We start from the raw sequence: 12402 nt of genomic DNA on the forward strand, positions 1-12402 counted from the left end.
ATCTCTTAAATTTAATGACAATTAGAGTCCGTCTGCGCTTTTTAGAAGCCGAAAAGTCGATTTCCCTAAGCCTTTACGGGGAAACCGAAATTTGGCTCTATGTAGAGCCGTTTTCTTAATGCCAGTTGATAGGTCTCCCCGAGCCCTTTCCAACGGTACCAAGCACGACCCTGTACCCCTACTGGTTCCGGAGCTACGACGGTCCGAAGTTTCTGGTTTCTGTCCAGAAACCGGTTTCTGAATTCGGTATCCGCCTGTATCTCCGGATCCGCTGGCCCTACAGACCCGCGCCTGGGCTCGTTTTTCTGGGCTCGATTAGCTCTATCCAGCGGAAACACTTTCAGATGAGGAAAATTTTCAGTTTTTCAGTTTCCTGAAAAGTCCTGAATTCGGCTGAAACCTTTTTCCTCACCCGGAGTTGCGCCCGCTGATGTCCTTGGAGGAAACCCCAGCTCTCTACGACTTACCGATTGGGAGATATCTCGGTTTAAACTTTTCCAAGATGGCGGCGAGAACTGTCAAAGTACAACTTTGACCGCTGATATCTCCCGTTCCCGGAGTCGCAGAAAGCCCGGATTTTCGACGGCTCACCTAAACTTAACCTAATCTACCGGCTAAGACCACTTTCAGGCCTCGGAATTTTTCAGGAATTTTCAGATTGAATTTCACCTGAAATTTCCTGAAAAGGGTCGAGGATGGTAGACTGGCCTGCTCTTTTCTTCAGGAAAGAAACCGCGAGTCTCTAGGCCCCTGGGTTGCCGAGATATTGCCACTTGAATAAAGGCAAGATGGCCGCCGAGCTGTCAAACTTAATGTTTGAGGGCCAATATCTCGAGAACCGATGGTCGGAGGAAGTTCGGGTTTCCTTCCCTGCCTTTCGCCTTATCTCCTCTGTCACTTAGAGGTGGTCTCAACCTGTAGGAGTTTTTGTCGAGATTTTCACCTGAAACCTGAAAATATCGGTTTCTGCTCAGAAGACACTATCAAAGGTGAAAATCCGACTTTTCTATGTCAAGCGGTTACTGAGTAGTTGCAATTTGAATTGTGGAACCAGAAAAAACAAAATGGCGGTTTTTTGGTTTCTGGCCAATTTAAAAGATACAAGGTCCGGGTTTCTGGTTTCCTAAGGTGAAATAACAATTATAAAGCTGATTATGATGAGAAAAAGTAATATTTTATATTAATTTAGAATATATTGCCAAAAATAGATTAAAATTTAATAACTTCGGTACCGCTTGACATAAAAATACACAAAAAATTGTAAAATTAACAGAAAATACACAGCTATAACACACAATAATAATCTTAATTAGTCACGAACAAAAAATGTACAAAAACAGTATTTAAAGAGATTTTTGGAAAACTCAAAAATTTTCTATCTTAAAATGTCCAAAAAATTTTCAAACTTGAGAGATGTGGTCTTCCAACTAGCGCGCACAAGATTTCACTTTAAAAAGTATATGGTCTGCCTGAAGTTTTTGAGATATATCCGGTCGAATTTTGAATTTTAATAAGTCAATTTCTCAAAAAATATAAGTCCAAAAATTTTGTTTCAAGTACCGTAATACTCCAGGTGATGCGCCGCTTCTTGGTGTGTCGTCAGTTTTTGCCGCACGCCTCTGGATCGCTGACCACGCCACCACGTGGTACTTGTTTTTTTGGAGATTGTGCCTCGACGGTGCGTCTCCCAGATGTCGTCAAGGTGTCGTCGTGTAGGGCTCGTCGAGGCGCTTCTGACGACGTATCGCACGTGTGGGTTGCAGCGACCAGGCGCGCTGCAGACAGCGTTTTTGTGGTTCCTAACCTCTAAATTTGAGGTTTTCAGTCGTTTTTCTTTCGCACTGTGATCCGTGGGTTTAGCACTTTTGTACACTATATGGGCCTTTCGATTGCGCACACTTTGACACCACTTTCACTGCGATAGGACGAGAATTGCCACTTCTATGAATTTTTTACCGCGGAGCTTTGCGGAAACGCTGTTGCTTCGACGCTGGGGGGTGCGTGACTGGTTAGGTTAGGTTAGGTTAGGTTAGGTTAGGTTAGGTTAGGTTAGGTTAGGTTAGGTTGAGGTAAATTTGAGAGGTAGAATTGAGGGAATTTTGCGAATTTTTGTGGCGAGATAAAGCTAATTGAGTTCTATTTTATACCGTTGTTCTTTCCCAGCCTTTCCCTAGATTTCTATAGTATTTTTAATTTCTTTCACTTTACATATAAATTCACTTTTTTCTTCAGGCGCTTTTTCACTTTGAAAAATTCACATCTTCTTTTTCTTTGTGTTTCTCCTACGTCTGTTAATTTTGTAATTGGGTCGGCTTTTTGCTCTACACGGAGCTTTTTACCCCATATCGATCCGACCTCTGGTTCGGGAGATATTGGAGTTCAAATCTCACGAGTTCGGTAAAAAGTTTACCCCATTTGCGGTTGACGACGTTAGGAGATTTCACTTTCAAAAAATCATATCTTCTGTTTTTGTGTAAATAAATTCTTTGTAGTAGGTTAGTTAGATTAAGCTAGTTGTAGGGAATTCAAATCCGTTTGAATTATATTTTTAGAGGGTGTAGTTTAGTAGTTATTAATTTTTTAAAGGATTGCTATTCCTGTTTATCAGGCGTCGGTAAACGCAAACATAAGTTGGTTTTCGTGTTGGGAATTTAATAAATTGTAAAATATTAAATATTTTTAGTTTTAAAAATTAGTGGTAAATAGCACATACTTAGAACTATTTTTTGACCTTGGTTCGAGATCTGTAGCTCAACCAGGAGTGACGCTACAGCCCGTCGCATAAAATAATTTTAAGTTTGTTTTTGCTGTTTTGGTTCTGCTGCGACTCGCACTTGACCAAAATAGTTAGGTTAGGTTAGGTGTTTTGGTTTTTCACCTTTTTTAGGCGAATTCCACCCATAAGGGGTGGTCTTCGCGTAGTATTTGTATGGATAACCCCGCGCAGGGGTTGAACCCGGAGATGGCTCCAATCACTGGGCCCCATAAAGGGGCTTCAGGGGCGGGTTCTTCGACCTCGCCCGACTGGGAGGAACCTATGGAGGGCCAGTACAGGGCTGAGGCCGCCTCCAAGAAGAGGCCCCATGAGGGAAACCGGGTCCTGGATTATGAGACTCACGTTGGGAGCGGGCCTAAAGTTAGCACCTCGCTGAGGGGTAGGGCCAAGGCCATGGCGAAGAAAGCCTCCATAGGCCACTTTACCGGCCTGGCAGCAGCCAAGGCCAGACTGAAGGCCTATAAGGAGGACTTGCTCTTGGAGGTGCTGGACAGCCAGGAGGGAAAGGGAAAGGGAGTGGTCCCCCCTTTACTCCTGAGAAGGTCCCAGGGGGACAACAAAAAGAAGGGGGATAAGGAGCCGTGGATGGTGAGCCCGTCCCCTTCTCCAAGTCAAGAAATGACAGAATGCAGCCCGCCCCTATACACAGGGACGGACTACATAGAAATAGTGCGGGAGGCGACCCATATTATCCTAGAGGCTGCCGGAAAATCCGGCAACCTAAATGGACAAGTCTGGGGCAAACTGAACCAGGCCTGCCGGGACATCCTGGCGGCGACTGACGTCCTGGCGGATAGAGTAGAGGACGAGGAGTTGCGGGCCTTGAAGGAGGATAATAACCGAATGCGGGAGCAACTGGCCCAATGTCAGTCCGAGATGAAGGCCCTTCGTAGAGCCTTCTCTGAGAGGACGATCCAGCCCTCACAGGCCCCGACGGCCCAATGCGACCAGGCGACGGACTTTTCTGAGGCCCTCAAAGAGGCCCTCAAGGAATTAAAGGAGGACCTGAAGCGGGACCTTACAATTACCATGGGAAACATGATCTCGGCCCGCACGGGCCATTTCCCTGAGCCGGTCCCCCGCCCTCCTCTCGCTGCGGACAGGAATAAGACGATTGCGAACCAGCCGGAACCTCTCTCTGGGGCGCCGCCCTCAAGGGCAGTGACAGGTGCGCCGCCCATAAGGCAGCCTAAGGCCCCTGTGGCCCAGCCTTCGGCACCAGCGACCAAGAAGAGGGCTAACTCTGCTCCTAGGCAGAAGACGGTGAAGGAGCCTAGTGCCTCTCCACCCTCGCAGCCGGCAACAAAAACGCAGGAGCCTGCTGAGTCTTGGACGCAGGTTGTCAGGAAGGGCAATGGCAAATCCGCCAAGCCCCCTTCCCCCCCTGCCGCCCCGGCTCGGAAACCGGCACCAGCAGGCCCACGGAAGCTGGTTGTGCCCGCCACGGCCGCGATCGTGATGGCCTTGAAGCCGGAGTCTGAGGCGACATACGCCTCAATTTTGTATAAGGTCACCAAATCGGTGAAGCTTGCTGATGTGGGTGTAGAGCACGTCAAGGTCCGCAAAACAGCTGCTGGGGCCAGGATACTTGAGGTGTCCGGGTCCGACAATGGTAGGGCGGCTGACGAACTCTGCCGAAAAATGACGGAGGTGATCGGAGAGGAAGCCCGAGTATACAGGCCCACCAAAATGGCGGACTTACGCATTTCGGGCCTAGATGAGGCAGCCACTCAGGAAGCGATCGCGGGAGCGATCGCTAAACTGGGAGAGTGCTCAATAAATGAGGTTAAGGTGGGATCGATTAGGGCCCAATATAATGGGACAACGTCGACTCTGGCACAGTGCCCTATAACGGCAGCCAAGAGGGTCACCGCAGCGGGTCGACTTCAAATAGGATGGTCCTCGGCTCTGGTAGTGGCGCTGGACCCAACACCGATGAGGTGCTTCAGGTGCATGGGCACGGGGCACACCAGAGCACTATGCCCGTCGCCAGTAGACAGGAGCGGGCTCTGCTTCCGGTGTAGCAGGCCGGACCACAAGAGGGTGGACTGCAAGGCGGAGACTGCCTTCTGCTCGGTATGTCATGCGGCCAAACGCCCAGCGGGACACATAATGGGTGGCTTTTCCTGTACGCCCCCACCAGCAAAAGGCAAAGAGGCTCTTCCGAAGACCCAAAGAGCCCCTCCAGTGAGTAACATCGACCAACGGGCCTGTGAGGGACAAAATATGGATATTTAGGCCCTACGTCTGGGGGGAGAATCAGAATGGTCATTGATTCTCCCCTCCCAAAGTGCGGGTTCCCTGGGGACGCCGGGAAAAGACGGGGGGCATCATGGAGGAATGAATGCGCGAGCCCATGATGCCCCCATACAACGTCTGAGAGGGGGACAACGGAGTGGGGTTTAGTGGGTATTCTCTTTCGCTCCTTCTCGCTAGGAGAGGGAATCGAAAGAGGGAGTCCCACATACCCTCCCCATTATGGCCTTGCCCCACGGCCGGGGAGGGATGCGTAAACGCATTCCCCACTCCGTCAACAAAAAAAAAAAAAAAAAAAAAAAAAAAAAAAAAAAAAAAAAAAAAAAAAAAAAAAAAAAAAAAAAAAAAGGTTAGGTTAGGTTAGGTTAGGTTAGGTTAGGTTAGGTTAGGTTAGGTTAGGTTAGGTTAGGTTAGGTTAGGTTAGGTTAGGTTAGGTTAGGTTAGGTTAGGTTAGGTTAGGTTCCACGGACCTCCACGGACCTGCTCGGGTGTCCGAGTGGGCGGGGAGGTGAACCCCGACGTGGCGCGTCCCCAGGTGGTGGATAGGGGAATGCCCCGGCCCGCTGTCGTGCCGGGGTAGGACGTAGTCCCGCGAACCAAACACCAGGGGGGTATTTGGGGGGCTCTGTGCCCGAGAATGGCTCTCCACGCGTCCCTCTGAATAAGCAGACGGCGCAGTGGACGAGCAAAGAGGAGGAGCTATGAGAGCAGTATGTAGTGTCAATTAAGTCACTGTTTCGCGCGCGGACGTCTGGGGAGGAGGCTGAGGGCTCCCTGACGCGTCGTGGATGTGGGTGGTTGCCGGATTGGAGAGCCTTCTGCTTTTCTGACATTGCCTAGCTGTCTGGAAGGATTGTGCATTGGGCTTCTGTGAAACCCAATTGCAGATCTATTTCTCCGGGCGGGTCGGCGGTGTTAGCGGATCGGGAGGATCGCGCACCGGATGCCGCGCGGATCTGTTGTGCGTCTGGGGGGCTTTTGGCTTCCAATGACGGCTGCCGGGGGTCACATTCCGGATCTTTGCCCGAGGAGCAGTTCCTTGATTGATACCCTGAGGAGTGGCTGGGCGGGTGGCTCCGCGTGTCCCTCTGAATAGCAGAGGGCACAGTGTGAGCTGCAAAGTCGGGAATTTCTAATAGGTCCCCTATTAGAAATTACCTCTGGCGGGGTGAGGAGTGGGATGGCTCCGGCCACCAAGCGCGGCGGATGAAGAAGTGGAAGAAAACCACTATAAAAATCACCCCAATCCCAAGGTGTGTCTGACGTGCCGATGGGATGCGTGGCTGGAGGGAGTCCAGTCACAAACGTCAGGGAGGGGCATACCTCCTCAAAATAGCACACAAAATGAGTGGAAACGAAAATGTAGAACTACCCCAGGAGGTTCCAATCCTCCATGTCGCCACAGGACGGGCAATCGCCCATGCTGTGGCGACATGCCGCCTTCCGTATTCTGGGGGGGCAAACCACTCACGATCCCGAAACGACAACACAAGCAAACACTTTATGGACACCGATTTGCAGAGTGATTTGGTATTGAGGCTGCAAGGAGGGGCTGATGGGGAGAATAGCAGTCCGGCGGAGGCAGGAGCCTCCACTGGCCACCCCAAGGATGGATTCCGACCATTTCAGGACGCCCAGGGGCGCTGGGTGTTCCATGATGAGGACGTGCCTCCGGGGACGGCGGTGGATTCTACACGCTCCCCACCCAAACCCGCTAGGGGGCTTAGTGAGAGACGTAAAGCCGTAGTGCTAATAGAACGCATGCCAGAAAGGGTCCCGTCTCTTGGCAGGGAGGAGTTCTTCTCCCCCAGGAGAATAGACACGGGTGACCTCCCTGGGGACGGAGTATTTTTCTCTCCGGTGCCAACCGACGTGGAAACCGCCGAATCCGACGCTTCGCTAACTGCCCAAATGGCCGCAGGACGGAAGAGGCAGCGAAGCAGTGGTAGCGACACGGGAGCATCGCCGAGCGGCGAGGCTTCCGATCTTGCGGAGCAAGGAAAGCCCGCCTCGGGACCTTCCAAGCGAGGAACAGGCCGCCGACCATCCACGGCGCGCCACGCCGGGCTAACCAAGGAAAAGGCTAAGCGCCTGGAGCTCGAGCTGCAAACTGAAGAGGACCTGATAGCCGCGTCCAAAATGGTGACGCTAAGACGGCTTGCCCGCCATCCGGATTCGTTTGGGACGACAAGTGGGTCAGACGACGAGGAAAACCGCACTGCCCTGGCCCTAAACCAGCAGGTGCGGGATAGTCTGGGGCTAATCAAGGACGTGGCCACCAAGTCCAAAAACCTAAAGGGCACGTACCAACGAATCCTGAAGGAGGCTGTGGCTGCGATCCGGGAAGCTGTCGGTGAGATGAGGGGCCGGACTGTCTCCGATGAGACGAGGAGGCTCGCCGCCGAAAACGCTCGCCTCAAGGCGGAAATGGCCGAGCTCCGTAAGGAGATGGGCGACTTGCGTGCTAGCCTTGGGCAGCGCCTCGAAGGGACGCGCCAAGAGACGGCGACATCACCTGCTCGGGAGCAAGGTGACCTAGAGCGCAATATCATGGCCAAGGTGAGTGACATGATGGGTACAAGGTTGAGCGCCCTGGAGGAGAGACTGCTCCCACAGCAACCTACTCAGGTGTCGTCTGCTCCCACACCTTCCAAAGCAGGAAGCTCTCCCCCCGGTCACACTCCAGCTCCTACCAACCCAGCGGGTGCGAAGCGGGCTGCGAAGAAGAACAAAAAGAAGGAGGGGCCCAAAAAGCGTCCTACGAGTGTTCCTGGCCCCGCTTCCCAAGTCCGGCAGCCTCGGCTGCAGACAACAGTGCCTGCCTCGGAAGAGGAATGGACGACTGTGGTCAAGCGGGGTAAGAAGAATAAAAAGAAGTCTCCCGTTGGAGAAGCGACGACTGCGAAGCCACAACAGCCGGCGGCACCGCGGAAAGCGCAAGAAGGGAAGGGTCGCAATAAGACCAAGGCGCTACTGCGCACCCCGCGGTCAGCGGCCGTAGTCCTCACCCTGGAGACGGGAGCAGAAGAGAGGGGCGTTACCTACGGAACGTTGATTACGGAGGCCAAGACCAAAATCTCCCTGGATGGGCTCGGTATCACCGGCCTGAGGTTCCGTAGGGCAGTGACAGGGGCGGCAATCCTGGAGATCCCGGGCCCAGACACCACCAGCGGCAACCAAGCAGACTCTCTTGCTGCCAAGCTGAGGGAGACGCTTAATGTGGCCGACGTCCGCATCTCTAGGCCGGTAAAATGCGCGGAGATGCGCATTTCCGGCCTGGATGACTCGGTTACAGAGGAAGAGCTCGCCGCTGCCGTGGCGAAAGTTGGAGGGTGTGCCCTAGAGGCAGTGAAAGTTGGCCGGATCTCCCGCACGCCAACAGGCCTGGGCACAGCGTGGGCTCGCTGCCCCGTAGCAGCCGCCAAGAAAGTGGCTGAGGGGCGACTCCTCGTCGGATGGGCTTCGGCAAACGTGAAGCTGCTGGAGTCCCGACCCCTGAGGTGCTTCCGCTGCCTGGTGCCTGGCCATGTTAGGAGGGGGTGCACCTCAGAAATCGACCGTAGTGACCAATGCTACCGATGCGGTCAATCCGGTCACCGGGCCAGGGACTGCACCGCCGCGCCCCACTGCACTCTGTGCACTGCAGCGGGCAAACCTGCTGACCACAGTGCCGGCAGCAGTACCTGCGCGATGGGGGCTAAAGCCCCAAAACGCATGTCCCGGAAGGTGACCAACAAACCAGGCACCCCTGGAGTGGCGGCGCCTCCGGCTGCACAAGAGGGTCCGACTAACAATGCGCCAAAATGACGAGGTCAACCAATCGGATCCTCCAGGCGAACATAAACCACTGCGCCGGGGCGCAAGATCTCCTCCTGCAGTCCATGGCGCAGTGGTCGATAGATGCTGCCGTGGTCGCCGAGCCGTACTACGTCCCCCCCAGCCACAACTGGGCTGCGGACCTGGATGGCTTGGTGGCCATTATTACAAAAGCAGGGGTAGAGGGCATACCGCCCCCCTCCACGTTGTCGAGGGGCCGAGGCTATGTGGCTGTCCTCTGGGGCGAAATTACCCTGATCGGGGTATATTTCTCCCCCAACAGAAGAGTCTCCGAGTTCGAAGCCTTCCTCGGCCAGCTGGCGGCTCTTGTTGCGCAGACCCAACCGCGCCAGGTAGTAGTCGCAGGGGACTTAAACGCCAAATCCATGGCCTGGGGCTGTCCCGCAACCGACATCCGTGGAGACCTGTTAGAGGAGTGGGCGACGATGACCGGTATGTCGGTTCTGAACCGAGGGTCGGCCAGCACCTGCGTGCGCTGGCAGGGAGAATCCATAGTAGACGTGACGTTTGCGACCCCGGCACTCGCGACCCGCGTCCGTGGCTGGAGAGTACTGGAGACGGTGGAGACATTATCAGACCATTTGTACATCCGGTTTGATGTCTCCACGTCCTCCGGAGGCACGACAGACACGGATCGTCGTCCGAATGGCCGTGCTGCGACCCCTTATCCTCGTTGGGCCCTGAACAGCCTGGATCGTGAAGCGGTGGAGATAGCGTCCCTCGTCCAGGCCTGGACAACATCTCCTGGGCCTGTGGAGACCGAGGAGGAGGCAGCCTGGTTCCGCGAAGCCATGTCACAAGTCTGTGACGCAGGCATGTCACGAGCCAAGCCACGGCCTCCGAAGCGTCAAGTGTACTGGTGGTCGCGAGAAATCGAAGAACTCCGATCCTGCTCCAACAGGGCGAGACGCCAGTACACACGGTCCCGTCGACGCAGACACCGAGACGTTGAAGAGGAGACGCGGCTGTACGGTGCCTACAGGGAGGCGGTCAAGGCGCTGCAGCTCTCCATCTGCGAGGCAAAGGCGAGCGCCAGAGCGGAGCTTCTCGAGACTCTAAACCGAGACCCATGGGGGAGGCCGTACAAGACGGTCAGGGGTAAATTACGCCCTTGGGCCCCCCCCTTGACAGAGAGTCTCGAGCCTCGACTACTGGGGGTGGTTGTTTCCAACTTGTTTCCGAACAGACCGGAACACCAGCCCCCAGAAATGGCACCTCCCCATCAGCTCGCAGGGTTTGAGGGTGCGGAAGTCGGGGTGCCTCCGGTAACGGAGGCAGAGCTAGACGCAGCCGTGCGGAGGCTAAAAGCCAAAAACACGGCACCGGGTCCAGATGGGATCCCAGGACGCGTCCTGGCTTTGGCGCTGCGGTCCCTAGGGGAGAGATTCCGCGGGCTACTGGACGCCTGTCTACAGTCCGGCCGATTTCCGACCATATGGAAAACCGGCCGGCTCGTCCTCCTAAAAAAGGATGGGCGTCCCGCGGACTCTCCATCCGCCTACCGTCCGATCGTATTGCTCGACGAGGCTGACAAGCTCTTCGAGCGCATCATCTGCTGTCGCCTCGTTGAGCACCTCCGAGGAGTAGGACCTGACCTGTCCGAGCATCAGTTCGGATTCCGAGAGGGCAGGTCGACCGTAGATGCAGTCGCGCGCATCAAAGCCCTCTCGGATGAGGCGGTTGACCACGGTGGGGTTCTCCTGGCGGTGTCCTTGGATATCGCCAATGCCTTTAACACCCTGCCGTGGTCGTGCATTAGGGAGGCGCTGAAATACCACAAAGTGCCTCCCTATTTGTGCCAAATAGTCGGGGCCTACCTCTCGGAGCGGTGTGTGGAGTATCCGGTCCGGGGCGGCGGGATTACAAGGTGGGAGACGTCGTGCGGTGTTCCACAGGGCTCGGTCTTAGGGCCGCTCCTGTGGAACATTGGGTACGACTGGGTGCTGCGGGGGGAGCTTCTCCCGGGGTCAAGTGTGACCTGCTACGCAGATGACACGCTGGTCACGTCCCGGGGGACCTCGTACCGGGAAGCAGCACGCCTCGCCACCGTGACGGTGGCACAGGTGGTGAGGCGTATAACGATGCTGGGTCTGGAGGTGGCGCTACACAAGTCTGAGGCGCTCTGCTTCCACGCAGCCCGGAAGGCGCCGCCTGCAGGATCCAGCATCGTCGTTGGTGGCACCCGAATCGAGGTAAAGTCCGACATGAAATATCTCGGACTTGTCCTCGATTCCCGATGGAACTTCCGCGAGCACTTTGCCCGCCTGACCCCCCGACTAATGGCAGCATCGGCCGCACTGAAGAGGCTGATGCCCAACATCGGGGGGCCGGACGTAGCGAGCCGCCGTCTGTATATGGGGGTGGTGCGATCGATGGCCCTGTACGGGGCGCCGATCTGGGCGGGGAATCTGGCGGTCCAAAATATCGCCCTGCTGAGAAAGGCTCAGAGGGCGATGGCCATCAGCGTCGTACGCGGGTACCGCACCACCTCATATGATGCGGCGTGCTTGCTGGCGGGAACGCCTCCTTGGGATCTGGAGGCGGAGGCCCAAGCGTCTCTGTACGAGTGGCGCAGGGAGCTCCGGCTGCGGGAGTTCCATCCTGCGCCTAGGGAGATAGAGGCGCAAAAGCTCCTCGTCCGGCAGTCCATTGTCCTCCAATGGGAGGAGCAACTGGCTGGACGCGAGGAAGGGCACAGGACTGTCGAGGCGGTCCGGCCGGTCCTACAAGACTGGCTGGAGAGAGAGCGGGGCTCGCTAACCTTCCGGCTGGTGCAGGTGCTCACGGGGCATGGCTGTTTCGGGAGCTACCTGCACCGGTACGCAAGACGGGAGGAGACGGCGGAGTGCCACCAGTGTGGCTGCGGCGAGGACACGGCGCAGCATACCCTGGAGGAATGCCCAGCCTGGGAGGGGCAGCGCCGCGAACTCGCGGCAGTGGTGGGGAACGACCTCTCCTTGCCAGCCGTAGTTAAGGCTATGGTTGCCGACGAGAGGTCGTGGAAAGCGGTCCTCTCCTTCTGCGAGGATGTAATGTCGCAGAAGGAGGCAGCGGAGAGGGAAAGGGAGGCCAACCCAGCCTCGCACCCGATCCGCCGCAAGCGCACAGGGGCCCGGAGGAGAGCGTATGCCCATCTCCTCCCCCCCACCTAGCGAGGTCTGGGCAGCGGCGCGGGGGCGTCGCTGCCCATTACATAGGCCTCGCAGAGAGGGCGCGCGTGGTATGCCCACGCGCCTTCTGAGTAGGCAGGGGTAGAAGTTCCTCTCTAGCCCCCCACAAGAGAAGGGCCCGCTGCACAGGCGGGCGGCGCCGGCGTGGTTGCGGTTGCGTACTCTAGAGAACCCGTGGCCACGCCCCACCGGCGGCGTGCAGGCATACCGTTGGTTTTTTAGTGGGTAGCGGCACCTTTGCCGAGTCCCACATAACCCGCATTTCCTCCCCCGGGTGTGCGGGTATGCATAAAGCATTTTTCCAACGAAAAAAAAAAAAAAAAAAAAAAAAAAAAAAAAAAAAAAAAAAAAAAAAAAAAAAAA

At 55.5% G+C, this 12402-nt stretch overlaps 1 protein-coding gene across 1 annotated transcript; it reads left to right on the forward strand.

Moving 5' to 3' along the window:
• Nucleotides 1-2929: 2929 nt before the first annotated feature.
• On the forward strand, nucleotides 2930-5014 carry LOC134656636 (uncharacterized). The gene has a single exon (XM_063512193.1). The coding sequence runs from the start codon at nucleotides 2930-2932 to the stop codon at nucleotides 5012-5014; it is 2085 nt and encodes a 694-aa protein (XP_063368263.1).
• Nucleotides 5015-12402: the final 7388 nt, after the last annotated feature.

Source organism: Cydia amplana, chromosome 18 (genome assembly GCF_948474715.1).
Source record: "Cydia amplana chromosome 18, ilCydAmpl1.1, whole genome shotgun sequence".
In the NCBI taxonomy this organism is placed as follows: Eukaryota; Metazoa; Arthropoda; class Insecta; order Lepidoptera; family Tortricidae; genus Cydia; species Cydia amplana.

Coding starts and splice junctions, on each gene's coding strand:
- LOC134656636 (XM_063512193.1), top strand. CDS start 2,930: ATGGATAACCCCGCGCAGGGGTTGAACCCGGAGATGGCTCCAATCACT.